General features: G+C 48.1%; 1 protein-coding gene across 1 annotated transcript in view; it reads right to left on the bottom strand.

The window, feature by feature from the left end:
• LOC126517848 (rho GTPase-activating protein 45-like) overlaps window positions 1-23,130 on the bottom strand; it is a 251,022-nt gene that overhangs the window by 25,154 nt on the left and 202,738 nt on the right. Inside the window, exons 10-18 of the mRNA XM_055064503.2 lie at window positions 22,608-22,718; window positions 18,108-18,188; window positions 17,250-17,459; window positions 14,623-14,739; window positions 12,317-12,453; window positions 9,289-9,368; window positions 8,488-8,646; window positions 6,413-6,543; window positions 1,107-1,481 (exon numbers count right to left, since the gene is read on the bottom strand). Coding sequence (XP_054920478.1) covers window positions 1,107-1,481; window positions 6,413-6,543; window positions 8,488-8,646; window positions 9,289-9,368; window positions 12,317-12,453; window positions 14,623-14,739; window positions 17,250-17,459; window positions 18,108-18,188; window positions 22,608-22,718 — 1,401 coding nt within the window. The remainder of the gene's footprint in view (window positions 1-1,106; window positions 1,482-6,412; window positions 6,544-8,487; window positions 8,647-9,288; window positions 9,369-12,316; window positions 12,454-14,622; window positions 14,740-17,249; window positions 17,460-18,107; window positions 18,189-22,607; window positions 22,719-23,130) is intronic.

The raw sequence follows: 23,130 nt of genomic DNA, 5'->3' as shown, positions 1-23,130 counted from the left end.
CGCATGCGTGTAACCAGCGACGCTTGTCAGTTCGCAAGCCTCATCACGCCAGTTCTACGTTTGTTGCGTGCTCGTGCAGAACGAGTCCGGCAATTCGTGCACCAGCTTTTACAGATACATTTTTTATAAACGTTGTCGCGTATAAACGCGACAATACTTGTATAGCATCCGAATGCGCTAACTCGACAAACTGTGCCACGTCAAAGTACTTGAGACAGTGGAGCACATACTTGTTGCTCGTTTCCTGTACAGCCGTGAACGGCAGGCACTGACCTCTTCGCTAGCGCCAATAAACAACAGGTCGTTGAGAAGAGTGTCACTGGGTTCTTCACCGGACATGATATCAATGGACCGAGCCACCATGCAAGGTTCCCTTATAATTTTTTTAACACTGCAGGCCTGGATCCATGGTTGTAAATGGGTCCTGTGGACACAACGTGTATATAATCGCATCCTACTGCTTACACACCCTCATCATAACTCCTCAGACCCCTCTTTTATTCCTTTTCTCCTTCACTCTGAGCAGTGCCGCCGGCTTCAGTGCCTATACTACCACAAGCCGACCTCTCTGCGTTTACTCAATAACTTCTCTCTCGTGTCCTGCACGAAGACAGCAGCACAAGAAATACCCTGAATTCGTTCTGCACAAAGCCTGCAAGCGCCACGTTAAACGAATGAAAACTGTGAATGTGATGTCGCCACGTTGCTCTGATGAAACGAAAAGCGAAGCAGCCGCACCTCAAGATATGGTAGCTTAGAAAGAGCAGGTTCATCGCAGCGGACATGTTCAGCGCGAGCTGACCACCGCAAATCGAAAGCAAAGGCGGCCCGTAATCGGTAGCACATTTGTAGAAGCGCGCAGCGTGGCCGGCAGTGTGCCCACCCGAGATGTATAACTATTCCGATCTGTTTCTATTCCAAATCGTCCATTAGCGCTCCGCGATAGGTCAGAATGATTCGGGTCCAGCCCATATGGGCGTGGCGTGCCCGCCCATGTGGGCTGGACCCGAACCATTTCGACCTATCACGAAGGGCTAGCGGCCAATTTGGAATAGAAACAGATTGGAATAGTTTTACGTCGTGCCGGCCCCGGCTGTACAGTGTACCTTGGCCAGCGCGATGAAGTGCGGGTAGAGGCGGTACGTGAGCAGCGGCTCGGGCAGCTGCCGCAGGTACAGCTTGAGCACGTTGGCCACCACGTGCGGCGGCGAGTCGCTCAGGTCGACCAGGGTGGCGCCGTTCTCGAAGCACTGGCACAGGCGCTCCACCTTGGACTTGACGCCCGAGACGCGGTAGAGGCCCCGCACGCCGTAGCCGCGGGCGTCCATCTCGGCGATGCAGCGGCGCACGATGTAGGGCACCTCGTCGGCGGGCTGGCCGCCCAGCTCCACGCCGAAGGTGGTCATCTTGCGCGGCAGCCGCTTGTGGCCGCACCGGATGGCCAGCGTCTCCAGGCACTTCTTGTGCGAGGACAGGCCGCACTGCGTGCGTGTGTGTGCGCGTGCGCTCGTGAGTAGAGGAACACGCAGCAGGCGTCGTGTGGGTTGTCATCGACCCACGCCCACACAAGTCATTGCAATGCGCTCCATCAACAGGTCAGCAGACAGAAAGTATAAAGACGAGCGAGTGATTCTGTCTATATATCTGCGCCTTCACTCTGCCTTTGGTTTCTGTTTATAGCATAAGCACCACGGCTTTTACGGCGATGGCAATTATGCGAACGCTACAGGCGAATTTTAGCCGTCGTTGTGACGTTCCGGATATATATAAGCATGTGTATATTTAAATAAATAAACAAATAGAATTGACCACCGGCTCGATTCCAAAAGGGGACGCACAGCAGATTAGTCCTATGTTCTAGTCATTAGTAGAACACGTTGTGGGGCTAGTTGGTTCATAACTTTCAAAAGATGACGCGCCACCAGTGACAACACACTAAGAAGTAACAAAGACAGAACAAGGCGCTTCCTGTCTTGGTTCCTTTGTTCCATTAGGCCACCTAAGGATGCCTCATCAGGCGGAATAGGACACAATTAAGAATATCCCGAGTGCAAGCCAGCGCGTTCAGACGCTTGGCGCGTTTTATTGCAATATCAATCATAATAGTTCCCTTATTTTTCATCATGAAGATGATGGAGGCTGGGACAAAAAGCAGAGAAGCAGCTTGACTAGCTCCGGCCTTCCGGAAATACACTTTGCATACCGAGTGCACATCTTTAATATCAAAAGGTCACATGTACAGCAGATAAGACAAACGGCATTATCAACAGCATTAAATGTACAGCAGATAAGACAAACAGCATTAAATATGTATAATGCGCTGTTGATAATGCTGTTGGTCTTATCTGCTGTACATGTCACCTTCTGATCACTGTAAACGAAAATAAACCCACATGGGAATTTTTAACAGGTGATGTATCCTAAAAACTCTCCATGCTTGAACATTTACTCCGATGTATGGCAGCAATACAACGGCATTCGCTTGTTCCACTCCGTTGACTAGCTGCGAGATGATAAAGGCGACACGACGCTATTTTACTCCGCCTCAAAACCTTGTTCTCTTGTACAAACTTCGCACAGGGAGTTTTAGACCTCCCTCCGCCGAAACAGGTTGGCCACGTGGCGCTTCCCATGAGGCTGTGCGCCGCGCCAGTGAGCGGCCGCGTTCGGCGGAGTCGGCAGTGCTCATAGCTTGCGGTTTGTTTGCATCTGTGAAGTAGCATTCCGTGCCAGCTTCTCGTGAATGTTTTTTCCGATATTTCCTACCACAAAGTGTTACAGGCGTGCCTGAAGCTCACTGTATCTCAGCTTCATATGCGTTAGCTGCGATCACTTTGCTGACAACGATGAATACAAGGGCAACGCGTTCAATAGCGGAGAAAGGCTTAGGTATACCACGAAACTTCTCGTTGACTCGCGATGTCGGCTCAGATTTCCGACAGTGCTTTCGTGTTGCGTGACCTTGGCTTGTATTGTCCAGCACGTGAAATGCGACTTTTAAGTGCTTGTGAGTATATGCTGACAACGTCCGGTGTAATGTTTGAAAGGACCACGTAGCAATGGCAACAGCAGCCGCTGTCGGAGCGTCAACGTCCGTGCTATAGTCGCGCATGAATGGCATGTTCCGAGTTCGCGGCGGTGCTGTGTTGCCAGCGAGAAAGACCGGACTGCAAGTAACTTATTATGTATCTGTGTACGGATACACTCGCCCGAGAAAAACGGTAAGACGTAAGTGCATACATGTAGATAAAGCTTCTTACTGAGTGATGTGAATCGAATTGTTATCACGCAGTTTGTTTTGATAGGTCGTTGCTTCTAATAATGCATGCATTAGCGTTATGCTTTATCCCAGACACTGATTTAGGAGCATAGCTGCTGGCTCCGAATATGAGGACTCGTTCGACAGATCAGCGATGTAGCTCCGTTTCACAACCGGGAAACATCGTTTGGACGCTGAACAAGTAGTGCGGTCAAACAAATGTGTGACTACGCACTTCTCGGTTTTACGTGGGCTGCCGCGGGTCATACTCACATGTAATAAATTCTTGCTACGCTACCACTATTTCGCACGACGTTAATTTTGCCATGAAGCACACGCACTTACATTTGTTTGCTTACTGTAACTAACGCACTACTTTTTGGCCGCGAACGCCGGCAGCGTGCGAAGTCGCTTCGGCACTCACACAATTGCGTGCTATTTTTGAAAAACTGTACCATTAACTTTGCATTCTCACTATTCTGACTCAACAGGTCTTCTGTTAATTTCAGAGAGGCAGATCTCATATGTGCGAGCATGTGAGTCGTAGTTCTGAAACAGCACAGCTGGTCGCTACGCGGTTTCGAGGCACACAATGTTGCGGCTATATATACTGGCACCTTGCTTCTTGATGCGTGTCGCGTTTACGTTGGATGTCTTTCAAAGTTTTGCATTAGGCGTTTCTCAAATGTTCTCATCGAATTTGATGCGGTCTTGTGTGTATATTTCGAACTTTGACCAGTAGCCTCTGCATCTAAATATATTCACGAAAACAGACGCGACGCCACTTTTTATACTCCCGCTGCACTTCGAAAAAACTCCGTCCAGCGTGAAGTAACAAAATAAAAAAAAAGAAGAAACTCCCAAGGTCCCACGCAAAAATTTCGCTCGCACGGAGTAAAAATTCTACTCGGATCATACGGAGTATAATAAACTGTCAACCGGAGGGTCGCTATAGAGGACAAGCATTATACTCCCACCTGAGAGTTATTTCCATTTGCAGTCTAGCACACACAAAAAGACAGCATTAGCAACAGCAATGCGAAATATTTTCGTTGGATAGAAACATTAAAAGAACACGCTGAGACAGCTTACATGACGATAAAAAAAGGCAAACTCACAACTACAGAATGCTGTGTTTAACTTCCACAGTTACGGCAGAGTGACATGTCTCCCATTTATGACGAAACGGAGCAACTATGCTTAACTCAGATACTGTTTAGCAGTGGTAAAATAGGATTAAATAAGAAACAGTACATAATTGCAGACTAATTTACAGAACTAATGAAACAACATTTAGTAATGTGAAAAGAAAGCACGCAATTCTTTTCTGGATGACCCTTCCGGAGCGACGTTTTCATCGCTACGTAAGTTTAGTAACTCCGAAAGCTTGTGTCTCAACAAATGTGTCCCCTAGTTGGTACTACGTAATCGTACTTTCCAAGCCCACGCATGACGAACGGAGTATCCTCCTGTCCAAGCAGGCTCGTTGAGCAAGAAAATGTTCATTGCTATTTATTTCTAATTCGTATGTTACGGTAAGGCAATAAGAGTATAGATAAGCTATTTGTAAAATATGCTTAAGAAAAAGTGGTGCTGAGGGATGATCCAAAGCTACGTTATGTGTGTGTTTTCGCATTCTTTTCTGAAGGGAGTGTAGCTTTTGTAAGTTCGTGGAAGTAGTAGATCCTCATACAAGATGACAGTAAGTTATATATCAATGAAAATGCGAGTTTTAAATAAGTTTAACATTCATGGGGTGAGTTCGTTTGTTAACTTATCGCTACGATACTGGATAACGTTTGTGTAACATAACTAACGTGGTCGTCCGAAGAGATTGTTTCCGAAACTATCAGTCCAAGTATCTTAAATGTTTTAACTGTGCCTATTATTGAGCCGTTATATATTAAAACTATATCAGTGACAACGTCTTTAATTTTCGACCGGAGAAGCACAGCCTTTGTTTTAGTAATATTAATCTTTAGTGCATTGTAATCAGTCCACTTACCAAGTTGCATTAATGTTCGGTTTGCCTTATTGATAACGTCTCGTAATGATATGCCGGAGAAAAGCAAAGTCGTGTCATCTGCTTAAATTGCAAATTTGTTGTTTTATCAGTATCTACAGCATCATTTATATACTAGTTAAAGAGAAATGGACCAAGGATACCTCCTTGTGGAACATCAGACAAAAACTGGTTTTACACGAGGTGAGTGGCCATTTATATTTACTAACTGGTGCCTGCAACTTAAATGAGAGCGGAGAAGGGCCAATACTTTGCCGCGAAATCCATACTTTTCTAGTTTCTTTATTAAAAAGTTATGATGAAGATAGTCGAATGCTTTGTTAAAATCTACATAGATCTCCAGAGCCAAACGTCCTTTCTCAAAAGCATTCAAAACGAGCTCCTTCTGTACTAATAGAGGGAGTTCTGTTAAGCGCTTTTTCATGAAGCCAAATTGTGAAGTATGCATCATCTCACGCATATCGAAAACGCCAGACAACCTTCATAAAATTAATTTTTCCCCCCTTTTTGAAAACATCGGTAATAGTGACACTGGCCTACAGTTAGCCATAAATTTTTCTGCTTTTTTTTATGTGACACGACTACCTTTCCGACTTGCGTTTGTTTCGAAAAAAAAAAAAAACACGTTTTCTACTAAACAGATTGAAAATGTGTTACGCAAGGTGCCAAACGGTCTATAACGTATTTCACGGGTTTCGTTTTAATACCGTCTGCGTCGCTTATAGAAATGAAGTAAAGTTCAATGAAGATCGAAATCATGCACCTCAGTCGTTGTTACGAGGTCAAGAAAAAAAAATGTATTTGTCATTGCAGTGTTCAAAGTAACGGTATTCTCCGGTATTGAGATTGACAAAAATAATCGAATAAATCTGCTAATCGTCTCTCAGTAAATTTTTCATTACTCTGACTTATTCTTGTTAAAATATACTAACGCGTTGAGCAATTCGTTCGTGGACGCTTCAAAGATACATAAATAAACAAACGAATCAATGAATGCAGAAAAGAAGGAACCATCGAACGAACGCCAACAGTACAGACTGCTGAGGTGCAGGACGCCGTGCACACATGGACGAACTACACGGGCGCAGCGTGCCCAAGCATCTGCCACGCAGCGTGAACCGATGGCGTACCTCCGAGCACTCGACCCCTTGGAAGTAGACGTAGGAGTCGCATTCTCGGCAGCGGGACGGCGTGCGCAGCTTTCGGAAGGAGTGCGTCTCGGCGGCCAGGGACAGGCACATGGGTCGGCCCGCGCCCCGCTCTGCGAGGCAGCGACACCCGCACAAGCGTGATGGCCCACTCCCGAAAGGAAACACCCACACTTACGCCCATATGTATGCGTAACTTTCGACCAATAAACAATACAGCAGGTAGGTTACTATAGGTGGGTTAGTATCAAGCAGTCAGTCAGTCAGTCAGTTGGTGGGTAATAGAGGCAGGTATCAGATCAATCGACAAGTAGGCAGGTAAATGTTGCTGAAAGCTGGGCTACAAGGTTAGTGATATTATGAAACACGTTACGGCGCTAAGGAAGATGAAAACACAAGGAAACGAATTGCAAAGTACGGGCACTGGACACCAATTGACTTTAGAGCACAAATGATATTACATGCATGCATCGAAGTTCCAGATTACATTGGCATATCATTCAAAGCACCTGTCACAATTTCGCGACATTTTTCCTAGGAAATAAAAAAGGTAGATATGTCGGTATCGATAAATCGATTATCTTGAAACTACGGACAGTTGTAGAGGCCCAGACAGTGCAGTGAAAGAAAGTATTCTAAACAACGTAATTTGTGCAATTTTCGCTGATCACCTACAGCCTGCACAACGATTGCGCAACAGTGCACATTAATATAGTGGCTCCCTCAAAGAACATTTAGTCAAAGTTATCTTGGAATTTCAGTTTGGCGTTTTGCGTTATCACTCTGGAAACATTTCCAATGTCATATTCTCTCTTTATGTGCCACGTGTATGATTATCATTTGTACCTATAACACCTAACAAATTAGAAAAGCTTTCAGTTTGCCATGAGGATTTCCTTCATGCTATTGATCTCCCAACACCCATTGAGAAAAAGCCTGCGTTGCTTCCCACATGCTGACGGGCATGGAGTTTACCATAGCCACTGCAATGTAGTGGCACATACATGTCTAGCATGCTTTACAATCACCATCAGTGTTTCCAAGTAGAATTTAACTCAATATTAATTTTCGTGTGCTGCACACGAGAAATGGTTGGAGCAAAAGCATCACTGAAGCAACTTGACCAGCTCCCACTGCCTACAAAGGGTAGCAAAGCAGTGACATCTTATTGTGAGCAAACATAAACTTGAAATACTGAAATCATTACAATAATAAAAAAAGCATTAATACTAGACACAAATTTAGCAAGGTAGAATAGTTAATTATCAAGCATCACGAAATATTTGAATAAGTGTTAGAAAAGTACATGTGAGCATACATTTATATAAGTAAAAAGTGGGACTACAGTGATACTATTTGGAAAATGAATTAATCACATCACTTCAGGAACCTGCCATCACACTGTGCCACTCCTATTCCAAAAGTCACCTATTATGTTCCCGCTGTCACATACATTCACACATTGTCTTCCCGCTATGTATCCTACCATCCACCCAGTACACCCACCATTCGCCCAGCACGCACACCATTCATCCACCATTTACACAAGTCACCCAGTATGTATCCCACCATCCACCTAGCACACTCACCATTCACTCAGCATGCCTTCCATTGAGAAAAATCACCCAGTATGTATCCCACCAATACATCCCACTATCTACCACTGTACCCACCACCCAGTATATGGAAGATGAATTCCATCATACCCAAAATGTTTTTCAACATGCCCAGTACATTTTCCACGATGCCCAGCATAAAATTAATGGGGGGAAATGCTGGGATTTTCAATTGGGTCGGCAGGCGTCAATCAATTTTTCAATCACTTATTATGTAGGTATCGAATATCTTGCATGTAAATTTTGTAGGCGCGAGCTGCTAACGACAGTCCTGCCTGACTGGCCAGTTCTCGGTCGGTCAGTCAGCCAACAAGCCAAGCAAGCAGGCGACCGGTCAATCAATCCGTTCGGCCTTGCGGATACATACGGTCCCCCCCCCCCCCCCCCCAAAAAAAAAAAAAAAAAAAGATGTGGAACACGGCTTAGAAGGAGTTAAGGTACCGTTGTCGTGGTCGGTGTCCAGCTCGTCGCCGGAAGAGACGGTCAGCAGCATGGTCCGCGCCATCGCCTGCGGGCTCGCAGCGGGACTCGTGTCCCCCGAACGGTTGCTGCCATCCGAGTCGCTGGCCCCGGCCCAGCCCGCCGGGCGCGATGCGGCAGCTGCAAGTGAAGACACGTTCGGAAAACAGTTCGTCGTGTACAGCACTCAATGAAGAAGCCTGGGCTACGGTTGGAACTAGTAGCACAATGCGCTACCTGTTCGACCACTTACTACCCAGTGACCTAGGTAGGCGGGAAAACACTTAGATACAAACAAACGTACAAACGATATACAGACCCTGGAAAGTGCACGAATTATCAAAAGAATGCTAAGGCATTATAAAATGAGTTAATGAACCCTTACATCATACTGGCCCTGGCGTATCCAGAAGGATCCACCACGTAGATTGCAACGAAGTTCCACGACTCTAGGATGTATAGCTGAGCGTGTTGGTTGAGCATGATCTGATGTGAAAGGCGCGAAGACGACGGTGGACAAATTTTGGCGCCCTGTGTTTGCGTGTGTGCATGTGTGTTTCTCTCTTGGTCCGCCGTCGTCTTCGCGCCTTTAACATCAGATCTTCCACGACTCCTTGTGCTCTTTAGTGACGCTGGTTTGTGCCCTATCTGTTGACGCGTTTTCGTGGCATGGACAGAGACGCTCAGTCGTAGGAATTGCCGCCTTGGATCCCAGAGTTTAACCAGCCGGTATAGCTACTACTGTCACCACCCGGCGCATGCAGCTGTCACATCACCACTCACCTTCGGAAGATAGCCTGGCTTCGAGCGCTGCCTGGTCCAGCGTCTCTAGTTCGGCTTCGTGTACTTTGCGGGACTCGGTCCTGCGCCATACAAGAATAGGTACGCGGACATTTGGGTCTTGCGAATTGAGTCACGGAGCACTGTCTAATAAAAATGCTGAGTGCACAGTTGCTAGAACGGCGTAGCGTATGTCTACTCCATCTCTGGCTCAGCCTGTCTGAGGAGTGAAGAACTAAAATATAATTCGCAGTTCCGCCGGAAAGGCGAAGCACCGATTGTGATAGCAAATTAGTAGATGGCTCTAAGAAGCAAGGATAGTAGTTTCATTGGCCGTATAAGCTTGTAAACGTTCGCTTACTAACTAAATTAACAATGTAAGCGTGACTCAACCAGAACGTAGAAAGAAACAGACACACGGAGACAGCGCTGTCTTTGTGTATCTGTTTCTTTCTACGTCTTTGTTCACTCGCGCTTACACATCCTATCATAGATTCAAACCAGCTAGTCCATCAATGCGTTTTGACTAAATTAACCAGCACAATGTTATGCACGCACAGGTAAAGATGAACACACATCGCTCGATGACAGCGGAAACTGTCTGTGAAAACGCTGGAGTTAGGAATCGCGGCAGCAGCCGCGAGTCAATTGACCTCCGTGCATCTATCGCTTCAATGCGTACGAAACGTCGAAAGCACAGCGCATACGAAGCTACCGGCACTACGCGCACTCTGCAAACATCGCAGAACGCTTTGAAGATGAGGCCCGCTCGGGCGCGTACTTTATCCACTTCGCAGACCGCTTTCAAGACACACGAGCGCCGGCAAGGCGTCCCTACGGCGTCCGCCAAATGCATCTATTACGGCGTCCGCGATTCGCTTGGCCAACGCCGTAGCATACGCCGCGGTTGTTTCCACTATGTACGGAGAGGCAGGCGAGGAGGTCATTGAGGCACCGTAGCCGTCGACGGAGAACACCCCTACTCCCTCACGTCATCCTCCTGTCTTGCCCGCCGCAGGGAAGGCGTGCATCCGGGCCGCGTTCCTTGCTCGCTCAAGCGTGATTGAACCGCATTCAGCGGCTGACCATCACACGCTTTCACTAATACGGAACCTCACGGCGACGGCAGAAATGCGCCTGGAGTGTCCATATAATTGCTATCGCAATAAAACAACTCTGGAGCTCAACAACGCAGGAAATTTGAACACGATTCGACAGAGGAAGAAAGTCAGTTTCACCCGAAAGGCGAAGCACTGATTGCGAGAGCAAATTAGTAGACAGTTATACGAAACAAGGATAGTAGCTTTGTTAAATAACAAGCATGGTGTCATCATGCACAGGCAAACATGAACACATCACACTCGAGGACCGCGGACTCTCGCTGTCAAAACGCTGGCGGGAGCGACCGCGGCAGCAGCAGCGAGCGAAGTGACCTTCGTGCTGTTTATCACCTCAACGCAAACAACGGCTAGAAAACAGCACGCACAAAGGTACGAGCCATCTGCACATCGCTTTCAAGATATGACGCGCGACAGCGCGCCGCCGCAAGAACGCAGTTGCTGGCGGAGTAGAAGCTGAGCGACTCCCCCCCCCCCCCCCGCCCCTTTCCCTCTTGAGCTGCTTCTCTACATTTCCTCCGTTTCGCGCGCTAGATTGAGCCGCGGTAGTCAGTTCCCGTTGCGTCCAGTCGCGAAATACACTGTTGCTGCCGGAGCCCAACGCCCCCCCCCCCCCCTGCCTTCCCTCCCATCCCCCTATGGTCTTACGCACGACGGAAGACGGCGCGTTTGCTTTTAGTCGCGCGCGCCAGATGGAGCCGTGATCACCAGCTCCCCTCGCATGGTTTCACTCGCACATACAGCATACGTCGCGCGGCGACGGTGTTGTCGCCCTTGGGCTTTATACGGATCACGACGACCGCGACAGCAAAAATACGCCTGGAATGCCCATATAATTTCGATGCATTTGTAATACGACTGCAAGACTTAAGAACGTGGTTCAGACAAGGAAAGTTTTGCGAGACACCCGCAATCATGAATATAGTTGGAGGTGTCCGTGAGCTTCTAAAGTAATTAAATTCTTGGGCTTTACGTGCCGTAACCTCCGATCTGATGATGACGCACTCCGCATTGGGGGACTCCCGATCAATTTTGACCAGCTGGGGTTGTTTAATGTGCAACCAATGCACGGTACACGGACGTTCTTGCATTTCGCCCACATCGAAATGCGGGCGCCGTGGCCGGCATTTGATACCGCGACTTCGTGTGCTTAGCAGCGTAACGCCAAAGCCACTAAGAAACCACGGCGGATGGCCGTAAGCTTCAATCAAGGAACAACACGCACAGGTGGCAAAGGTTGAAACGTAAGCTTCATTAGTTACACCTTCGGGCGCACGTTAATGAATTTGCGCTGACCCGCAGTGGTTGCTTGGCGGCTGTGGTGTTGCGTTGATAAGCACGAGATCGCGGGACAAAATCCCAGCCACAGCGGCCGCATTTAAATGGGGGCGAAATGCGAAAACATCCGTGTACTTAGATTTAGGTTCACGTTAAGGAAGCCGAGGTGGTAAAAATTAATTGGGAGTCCCTTACTACGGCGTGCCTCACAATCAGATCGGGGTTTTGGCACGTAACTCCATAATTTAATTAAACTTGCGCTGCAGCAAGGTGCCGAATCCTCTGTTTCCTGCAGCATGCTATTGCGGCTTCAACTAGAGTGCGCTGGGCGAAAGACGGTGTTGTCTCAGACATTTTGGCGCACCCCTTTGCGCATTTATTTCCTGCTTTGATTTATCACATACAGCAGGCTTCAGACAAGACGATAAGAAGTAGTTCAAAAGCTGACTTGCTAACGCGTGCATTTTGCGCTACTGGACATTACGGAGGCACATATGACATACGTGAGGCGTCAGACAAAGGGCCTCAGGAACTAGCGCTAACACTACGAATAACTTCTAAAATAATAAAATGAGAAGGAAATATGCAAAAACGAATGAGAGAGAGAGAGAGAGAGAGAGAGAAAGCGTTCCCACCTCGTGTCTCCGGCACATGGCTGGAATGCGAGCAGCTTGAGTTCGGCGGGGTGCCGTCCTGATGGGATCCGGCGTACGAACTCCAGGTACTGCGAACCCGGTTCGTACAGGCGGCTACTCTCGCACAGTGTCTGAAACTGCAGGGACATAGAGGAGGTAGTGTAAACAGAAGGATAACGATAACGTCGTTTACTGTCATCATGTTATGCCGTGAATAGCTAACCACTGCGCAAGCTCATGGTTCCCAATTCCGAACTACAACGATGACTTCTGTAGAACATAATCTTTAACTTGGTAAAGAGCTTTCCTGGGCTGGTTTTGCGAACAACATAATTTTGGTGCAGTCAGGAAGGGACGCTCCGATAACCGCGTTGATTCGCCAACATATTAGACTAGCTGAATGTGAGAGGAAATGGAAAGACAAATCTTCGTGACAGATTCGTAACGGAACTATTCAGCTGGTATCCAAAGCCTTCCTCGTACGCACAGGCCTATGATTCTTTCCAGACGGTGAACAGCTGCCATTGAGATCCGCTCTAACGGTTATTTCGTGAGGGCTCCAGTGAGCCTCGGTGGTGCCGCCGATTTGGACGCGGTATCTCGCCAGACTTGTGCGTGACAAATGACGGGTCGTTAATTACTTGTTCTCAATTGAATATTTTTTTGTAGTTTTGATATTTATCGATCACTTTTTTGCTAGGTAACACTAGCTGTAATTCAGTTACTCTTTCTTCAGTAACCGATTACATGTAACTAGTTATGTTATTGACGAGACGAGACAAGCTGCAACATGCGATGCAGGTTAGAGCAGTTTAATTTGGTGGGGAACTGTGCAGCATTCTCGCCGTATGTTCCGACAGGCCAGTCCGGGAGCTTGGCCGACGAGTTGAACCGGCGCTGCTGGGGTCGATAGCGCCGGCCACATCGGACGATGATGCGCGGAAAAGAACTACGGACGCTTTTTTGCATTCTATTGGACCTACCGGAAGCGCTTTCTCCGAGGCCCAGCAACAATGGAGCGCTGCGCTTCATGGAGGACCCAGACGCGAGCATCGCCCCCCATTGAGTAACCACGTACAGCTTTCTACGCAAGGTGCCCGCAGGCTACACCGCCCTTCCCTCCAGCGCGCTCGTCGAGTGAGCTGTCAGTGTCGTTGCTGGTGTCTTGACAATAAAAAACGCGGGAAGATATGGCCGAAAAAAACTTTAAGAAATTATTGTCAGCGGAGATCTACAACGCGTGAAGGGCTGATGAAGACGCAGTGTGAAGGGCTGATGAAGACGCAGTAAAGAAGCCAGGCCAGCCCGTACTATTTAGCGTATTTGCGAGCTATTAATGAAGCTTTGGAGAAAAAGAACGTAAAAGTATCGGTTACTCGTTAGTAGTTGCTCAAGTACTTTCCCGAGGCCAGCAAGCGGTAAGTGTAACCAACTACACTTCTAAATTATTTGTAATAATAATCGGCAACATTTTTTTCTGTAACGTGTACAAGTATGTACCTCGCGAACGTCTCCTTGAGATGAGGCGGGAACATAGCATCCTGTTGAAAAAAAATTGCAGTAGGGTATGATGTCCTTGCACTGCCCCGGTTATTTGGTCTCGCGAAGTTTAACAAGATCGAAAAAAAAAATCACGAGGTGTTCGACCTTTTCCTTGAGGCATTAAATTCGGGCGTTTTATTGCGAGAGCTATAATATAACGGAAGTTCGAGGTGTAATTGCGCCATCAGCGCCGCCGCAGCCATTTTCGCGTTGGCCAGCTCAAGGCACACGCGCGCGGGATGGCCAGAAGCGCCTCCAGAGACGAGGAGTGCGTTAGGCTGCGAAAATGGCGAGACCAAATAGACGCAACGTCAACGCTTCTACGTTCATTCGCCTCGGTGACGCAGCATGGGCAGCGTTACGCCTTCTGCTGCGGGCATGAGCGTTATTCGCACGCGCGCTATAAGCACACAGGCGTTCCTGCTGAGGTAACTGTCCGCCTTAGTGTACGTGCCCATCTCGTCTGCTGCTCAAGTTCTGCATGCTTGGTGAGGCAGGGCTACCGCGAAAAGGAGACAGGCGACCCCAGCCAATCAGGACTTCAACAGTAGACAGAATGGTATTGTCCATTAGGCGGACACATACAGAATACCCCCCTCAGCAGGAGGGGGGGGGGGGCTGTATTCTGTAGTAATTTGCAGGCTCAAGTTGGAATTAGCTAGCGGAAGACAGGCGTAATTGGAGGACGGTGGGGGAGGCCTTAGTCCTGTAGTGGACATAAATTGAGCTCAACATGAAGAAGAAGAAGAATAGATTCACAGTACCTGAATGGGCGCAGGAGCGGTGACGGTGTGCTGTAGTTGGAAGTAGGCCACGGTCACGGCCTTCATGGTCTGGTCGCACTGGCACATGAGCTCGCGAACCTGCTGCAGAACCTCCGCCTGGACAACACACAGGGGGAAGGAAGCGTTCGGACCATGCAGCAAACGCGCGGAGACAGCTGAGGAGGCCGCTATAGCACTCGCCACCCATGCAAGCGAGGATGCCATAATGGTCTTCACGGACTCTCAAACAGCGGCACGCAACTACATGAAGGGCAGGATCTCCATCAAAGCGATCAGGAAGGAAAAAAGAAAAGAAAATAGTCTTAGAGGTGGGAGCGTCAGATATATAAATGGGCAAAGTAAGCCGATACTCGCTCTCCTATATATTTTCGCAGGCTAATCTACTTACTCAAACACTCGCCGACACAGTGGCGTTCACAGACACTTTCATTTGCACATACCGGCAGCAACTCACATTCGCGTTTACTCCCAGCACTCAGTCGCATACAGGCTCACGTGAACTGACACTCGCTAACAATGACTTTCTTTTGTACTCGCATGAACCAGCCCACACTCTTGTACATGCTCGCTAGTTTCGCAGCCAAGAGTTTTTTTTTTTCGAGGGGGGAGCACGCACTTGACTGGGGAAGGGGGTGAGGGCAAGCGCGTGTTATCGCACGTCGTTTTATGCCAGGTAGCCTGGTACGAAGAAATTTCTGGAAAGGTGGCACGAGCCCCCCCCCCTATCCCGGGTACATCCCGTTACTCAAATCCATTCAAGCCTATAGGTCTATATCACGTCGTTGAAATTATTGAGTCAGTGTACTCGTGAGTGAGTACGCCAAGCTATGGACTTATATGATAGTTTTGAAGCGTGGTCATAAAATTTATAAAGGAAAGGCTCACAGGAAATACGCCCTCACCACGTGATAGGCGAGCAGCTATGTCCAGCCGCCGAGCGTGCGGATACATCTTGACAGGTATAGAGCGCAGAGCCGATGGCGAGGGATGTCCACGACGCTGGCGTCACTGAAAGCTATCGCGAACAAAACAATGCTTTGAGAGCCCGGTAACCACGGAGGGCTTACTACTCCAGAACCAACGCGTGGGTTTGACCCGAAGGGAATAGGGACCGGGCGTCAAGGGAGGTTGGCTTCCCGAGGCCAGCTGCCTCAAGTCACGCTCACCTCCGGACATTTTCCTTTCTCCCAGATTTGAACAAATAGACAGACGCCGAGTTCCGACAGCGCTGGCGGAGGAGTGGTCTCCGGCAAAAGAGCCGAAGGCAATTGCAAGGCTGACTCAAATGGCCCTCTATTGAGGCTTAGAACTTCACAAACAGAAAAGGACGCACTCTGCCCAATAATACTCTGCGTCACGGTAAAGCTCGTCAGCGGATTCCGTGGGCCTTCAACGCGCTCGGCGAGTGTCATGGCACACGCTAAAACCTGCGGCATTAAACAGGCCCAGCCGCTCAAACGGTCCGAACGATCTGTCGCGCTGCTCTGCCTTGCGAGCGGCGCGCCGGATGTATGTCACAAGTGCACCTTCCAACAAAATACGTTCTATGTTAGATCATTTATTTTGACAAGGTTATCCATGAACAACAGATGGGCGCGATGTTCCGCCAGCCTTCTGCCTTACTTGCTGCGCAATGATTTCGAAATCATCGTCGAACGAGTGACTCTGGTTTCGCTTTGCCAGCGCTCGGGAATACCCACATGGTAATCCACAACGAAGCAGATGGTTCGGTGTTTTAGCACACTGTGACCTCTTCAGGGCATGTCACCATCTATTAGACTTGTAGAATGGCTTTCTTTATTCCGCATTTGCCCATTGGTCGGATTTTGAGAGATCGCCGTTTGCGATAACGATCGACATGATCAATGCAAACTACGTGGCAGTGGCCAATCGCGAAAAGCACTTAGAACAGATAAACGTTGCGGATACGCGGGTAGGAGGAGGATCAGCATGCGCTTCGGCACCGCAAAAAGCCGTGCTCCTAACGGAACCGCGCATCTCGGTCTTCCTTAGCGAAAGGACGCACAAAGCCGGTAAGTGACGGAGACAACATCGGTAGAAGAGTGCAGTAACGGAATGCTAAATATCTATTATATTTGTCACCCGCCGTCACACATCAAAGCACTGCACTACCGGAGAAGTCACACTCTTGACTGGACCGTGTACCATGGTCCTCCGTAGCGCACCGATGCAAAAAGTTGACTGGCGACGGAGCATGAAAAGGGTGCTAAAACTCCCCATTATATTTCTGGCCCAAATCAGGGTATGAGAGCTAGAGCAGCACTTCGCCCTCGCAGAAGCCGCTGTAAGATAAGAAAGTGCACCTTTGTCCTCTCTAGCGCAAGAAAGATGGCAGACGACGGAGCACGAACGGGTTGCTAAAACTACCCATTATATTTCTGGCTCAAAGCAGGGCATCACAACTAGAGCCCTTGCAGAAGCCGCTGCACGATGAGAAAGCGCACCTTGGTCCTCTCTAGCGCAAGAAAGATGGCAGACGACGGAGCACAAACTGGTTGCTAAAACTACCCATTATATTTCTGGCTCAAAGCAGGGCATCACAACTAGAGCCCTTGCAGAAGCCGCTGCACGATGAGAAAGCGCACCTTGGTCCTCTCTAGCGCGACGATGCGCTCGTTGGCCTCGACGACGCAGGCCTTGTAGGTGGTCTCGGCCTCGCGCGCCTTCTGCAGGGCCTCCTCTTCGACGCGACGCCGGCGCTCGTCGCCGTCGGCCCGCTGGGCGGCCTTGTCGTGCTCCTGGTGTCGCTGCACGTACAGCGCGCGGGCCTTGCGCACGTTGGCCTCCAGCTCTTGCTGCAACGGCGGGAACAGGGGAAGGGGCGGGCATCGGCCCATATGCCACACGAGCGGCAGCAACGCTCGCGTTACCACACACCGCGCGGTTCACAAGAGCTACGACTCGCATTCATACAAGGAAGGTGATATTCGCGTCGGCCCAGCGTCTATAGTCTTGCGGAAAAGGAAAGAGAAATAATAGCTTTATCAAAGAAAATTTATGCCTCGCTTGCATTCGTTTGCACGCGGAAAGGCAGTCACTGCATTTGACGGTAGCGGGGTACCGTGACAAAGCGTGCTACCCGCGCAGCAACTGATCTTTACGCGTGTTGCGAGCTTAGTTCCAGAGTATAAAGGCTACTCAAAAGTTTGGCGCTTGTCCTGTGTGTATGTTTTGCATTGCCCAGCCTGAATTTGGAGCCGGTATACCAGGTTTCATAATGCTATTGCTGGGCCCTGCAGTAGAGTTCCTTAGGTGCGTGTAGCACTCTAAAGCAGCAACCAATCGGCAAACGCATTTGGCAACACGGATAAACCGTTAGCAGAAACAAGTAGCAGATCACACCATAAGGGGAAAAAAAGGCGAAAATGTGAAAAGAAAGAAAAAAAAAAGGTATAGAGAAAGAGCTACGAGACAGGCTGCGTTCAACGTAGCAGTTGCCTCACCATTCGCTTAAGTTCTCGCTGCCAGGCTTCCTTGAGCTGCTTACGCGCCTTTTCGTGCTCGTTCCTCCTGGCCGACAGAGGCTGCGAAAACAGAGGCAGAAAAAGGTCACTGAACCGCGCGGACCCACACACACATCATTACTCGTGCATATGCGAAGATATAAAAGTAGTGCTCATATGCTCGCCTTCTGCTTTGCCAATGTACAGTGTCAAAGGCCACAAGAGAGGAAGCGTTTATAAGTGTCGGGATGCTGACAGATTAGTCCACAGACTACAAACAGCTAATTATTCATGATAAGTTCTGCAGGTCACATATGTTGCCTGACACATTTATTCCACAACGTATTTAGCAATAATATGCCATGTGGCAAACCGCGCGATAAAAAAGCGTGTGCCGTGAGAGTTCTGAAGTGTCAAACAGTATGGAGTAAATTATTTTGGCGATGCGAATTTTCTTGAAACCGTATCTGCTACCACAAAGCAGATACACTTTACATGCGAAGTGATGCACGCAATATGGTGCAGAATGCACAGCAAGCGAGCGAGCGAACGGATGTCAGTCACTACGTAATGGAAAGAATGATCCGCACGACACCTACGGTCAAGGGAGACGTTCGTTTTGTCTGGAACATATTTCTTCCCAGTGCGTTCAACACTTTCTTGTTGACTTGAAAGAAGAATAAGGATGCAAACACATACGCTAGAACGTTACCCCTCTTCTGGATGTTTGTGAGCGGAGAGTGACCATGACATATTTGAGGCGACATTCACATTCCAGAACAGAACTTTCCCCTCGCAATTTCGCTCACCCATAAACCACGGCTGCGATCAATAAGCTGTTCCAATCTTGACACAGACATGCGGTCTAGTTCCCACGATTCTCAGTACATTACGGGTACGTTGCAAAGGTACAACTGACGAGCCAGCTAGAGAAGACGCAACAAACGCCAGCCGAGTCTTCCGAACCCTGCGGACGTTTGCGCGCATTGTTTTTTTTTTTTTGGGGGGGGGGGGGCGCTTCCGTCTCGACTCGAATTGGGGGGCAGTGGCTCCGGACAGGCCGCCATTGGAATATGAACCTGGCAACGTTTAACGCTAGAACGTTATCTAGTGAGGCGAGTCTAGCAGTGCTATTGGAGGAATTAGAGGGTAGTAAATGGGATATAATAGGGCTCGGTGAAGTTAGGAGGCCAAAAGAAGCATATACAGTGCTAAAAAGCGGGCACGTCCTGTGCTACCGGGGCTTAGCGGAGAGACGAGAACTAGGAGTCGGATTCCTGATTAATAAGAACATAGCTGGTAACATACAGGAATTCTATAGCATTAACGAGAGGGTGGCAGGTCTTGTTGTGAAACTTAATAAGAGGTACAAAATGAAGGTTGTACAGGTCTACGCCCCTACATCCAGTCATGATGACCAGGAAGTCGAAAGCTTATATGAAGACGTGGAATCAGCTATGGGTAAAGTCAAAACAAAATACAGCATACTGATGGGCGACTTCAATGCCAAGGTAGGCAAGAAGCAGGCTGGAGACAAGGCAGTGGGGGAATATGGCATAGACACTAGGAATAGGAGGGGAGAGTTATTAGTAGAGTTTGCGGAACAGAATAACATGCGGATAATGAATACCTTCTTCCGCAAACGAGATAGCCGAAAGTGGACGTGGAGGAGCCCGAACGGCGAAACTAGATATGAAATAGACCTCATACTCTGCACTAACCCTGGCATCATACAAGATGTGGACGTGCTCGGCAAGGTACGCTGCAGTGACCATAGCATGGTAAGAACTCGAATTAGCCTAGACCTGAGGAGGGAACGGAAGCAACTGGTACATAAGAAATCGATCAATGAGTTAACGGTAAGAGGGAAAATAGAGGAATTCCAGATCAAGCTACAGAACAGGTATTCGGCTTTAACTCAGGAAGAGGACCTTAGTGTTGAAGCAATGAACGACAATCTTGTGGGCATCATTAAGGAGCGTGCAATAGAAGTCGGTGGTAACTCCGTTAGACAGGATACCAGTAAGCTATCGCAGGAGACGAAAGATCTGATCAAGAAACGCCAATGTATGAAAGCCTCTAACCCTACAGCTAGAATAGAACTGGCAGAACTTTCTAAGTTAATCAACAAGCGTAAGACAGCGGACATAAGGAACTATAATATGGATAGAATTGAACAGGCTCTCAGGAACGGAGGAAGCCTAAAAGCAGTGAAGAAGAAACTAGGAATAGGCAAGAATCATGTGTGCGTTAAGAGACACAGCCGGCAATATCGTTACTAATATGGATGAGATAGTTCAAGTGGCTGAGGAGTTCTATAGAGATTTATACAGTACCAGTGGCACCCACGACGATAATGGAAGAGAGAATAGTCTAGAGGAATTCGAAATCCCACAGGTAACACCGGAAGAAGTAAAAAAAGCCTTGGGAGCTATGCAAAGGGGGAAGGCAGCTGGGGAGGATTAGGTAACAACAGATTTGTTGAAGGATGGTGGGCAGATTGTTCTAGAGAAACTGGCCACCCTGTATACGCAATGCCTCATGACTTCGAACGTACCGGAATCTTGGAAAAACGCTAACATAATCCTAATCCATAAGAACGGGGACGCCAAAGACTTGAAAAATTATAGACCGATCAGTTTACTGTCCGTTGCCTAGAAATTATTTACTAAGGTAATTGCAAATAGAATCAGTAACACCTTAGACTTCCGTCAACCAAAAGAGCAGGCAGGATTCCGTAAAGGCTACTCGCTACTCAACAATAGACCATATTCACACTATCAATCAGGTGATAGAAAAATGTGCGGAATATAACCAACCTTTATATATAGCTTTCATTGATTACGAGAAAGCGTTTGATTCAGTCGAAACCTCAGCAGTCATGGATGCATTGCGGAATCAGGGTGTAGAGGAGCCGTATGTAAAAATACTGATAGATATCTATAGCGGCTCCACAGCCACCGTAGTCCTCCATAAAGAAAGCAACAAAATCCCAATAAAGAAAGGCGTCAGGCAGGGAGATACGATCTCTCCGATGCTATTCACAGCGTGTTTACAGGAGGTATTCAGAGACCTGGATTGGGAAGAATTGGGGATAAGAGTTAATGGAGAATACCTTAGTAACTTGCGATTCGCTGATGATATTGCCTTGCTTAGCAACTCAGGGGACCAACTGCAATGCATGCTCACTGACCTGGAGAGGCAAAGCCAAAGGGTGGGTCTAAAAATTAATCTGCAGAAAACTAAAGTAATGTTTAACAGTCTCAGAAGGGAACAGCAGTTTACAATAGGTAGTGAGGCACTGGAAGTGGTAAGGGAATACATCTACTTAGGACAGGTAGTGACTGCGGATCCGGATCATGAGACTGAAATAATCAGAAGAATAAGAATGGGCTGGGGTGCGTTTGGCAGGCATTCTCAGATCATGAACAGCAGGTTGCCATTATCCCTCAAGAGAAAAGTTTATAACAGCTGTGTCCTATCAGTACTCACGTACGGTGCAGAAACCTGGAGGCTTAGAAAAGGGTTCTACTTAAATTGAGGACGACGCAACGAGCTATGGAAAGAAGAATTATAGGTGTAACTTTAAGGGATAAGAAAAGAGCAGATTGGGTGAGGGAACAAACGCGAGTTAATGATATCTTAGTTGAAATCAAGAAAAAGAAATGGGCATGGGCAGGACACGTAATGAGGAGGGAAGATAACCGCTGGTCATTAAGAGTTACGGAATGGATTCCAAGGGAAGGAAAGCGTAGCAGAGGGCGGCAGAAAGTTAGGTGGACGGATGAGATTAAGAAGTTTGCAGGGACAACATGGCCCCAATTAGTACATGACCGGGGTAGTTGGAGAAGTATGGGAGAGGCCTTTGCCCTGCAGTGGGCATAACCAGGCTGATGATGATGATGATGATGGCTTGTGAATCTTAACGTGCCATCTTGAATTTTAATCATTGCACGTAATTTAACTATTCCGAATGTAATTTAGCTGATATTTCATAGTTATTCAGCTTCGATCAGAAGTCGCCACACGGAATCACGCCCAGGAAAGCTCCTTTTAGCGATTTCGAAAGCACCAGTACTGGGGAGGGTATTCTGTAACAGTTCGCCTAGTCGACAGTCCATTTCGTCCATTTCGGCCACCGCTGATTGACTGGAGCTGTATACGACGGAGAAGGAGACAGGCTGGGGCCGGCTACCTTCTTGAAATCACTAGTGCAGCTCCAGCCAACCAGTGGTGGCCGAAATGGACGAAAATGGCAATCAACTATGTGGATTCTTACAGAATGCCCTCCCCTCCTCCCCAGTATTCCATATTTACGTCGTCCACACACATGTCGAAACAATGGCCGGAGTAAGGCGGTACTGTATGTCTGTTTATTTCTGTTCGCGCAGTGGTCTGTTAATGAAATTATTGTCGGTTATGTCTGTACTTGCGTGCCCGTGCGCAGCACAGCCACGTGCAGTGAGCAAGGGTAGAGTAAAAGTAAAGCAAGCGCGTTACCTCGACGAACTTGTGGTCGTGCAGCAGGGTACAGTTGGAGAGGCAGTTGTTGGCGTTGTCCAGGTCCTGGTCGATGGCCGTGCAGTAGATGGACTGGAACGGCAGGAAGCTCTGCGCCCGGCCACAGAGTACAATTACTTCGAAAATTAAATTACATTCCCTTAATGAAACACTCGAACCTCGCCAATACACTTACCCGGATTCTACGCTCTGCTGCTGCAGTCCCGTAGAGAGCTTATTAGATGGGTTCTGCTGTCTAATATAATTTCACTGTTCTCCTTCAATAGTGTTCACGACATCACGTGAATGGCCTTCTGTATGTCTGGCCGCTCAAAGTAGACGCAGGAATTACTTCAGAAGAGATGCAAGACTGCCTCGAACTGGAGTTTTGTTCGCGCTTTAACACGTATTGTAACATTGTGTTTTCATGTACAGTGCGTAGGCACCCTGTACCTGCTCGCAGTTTCACAGGTTTCTTTTTTTTTTTTTTGTCGCATCGTATCCCACAGAACAATCGGAAGCA

Source organism: Dermacentor andersoni, chromosome 11 (assembly GCF_023375885.2).
Source record: "Dermacentor andersoni chromosome 11, qqDerAnde1_hic_scaffold, whole genome shotgun sequence".
Taxonomy (NCBI): domain Eukaryota; kingdom Metazoa; phylum Arthropoda; class Arachnida; order Ixodida; family Ixodidae; genus Dermacentor; species Dermacentor andersoni.
This window is presented reverse-complemented; position numbering and strand designations above follow the sequence as displayed.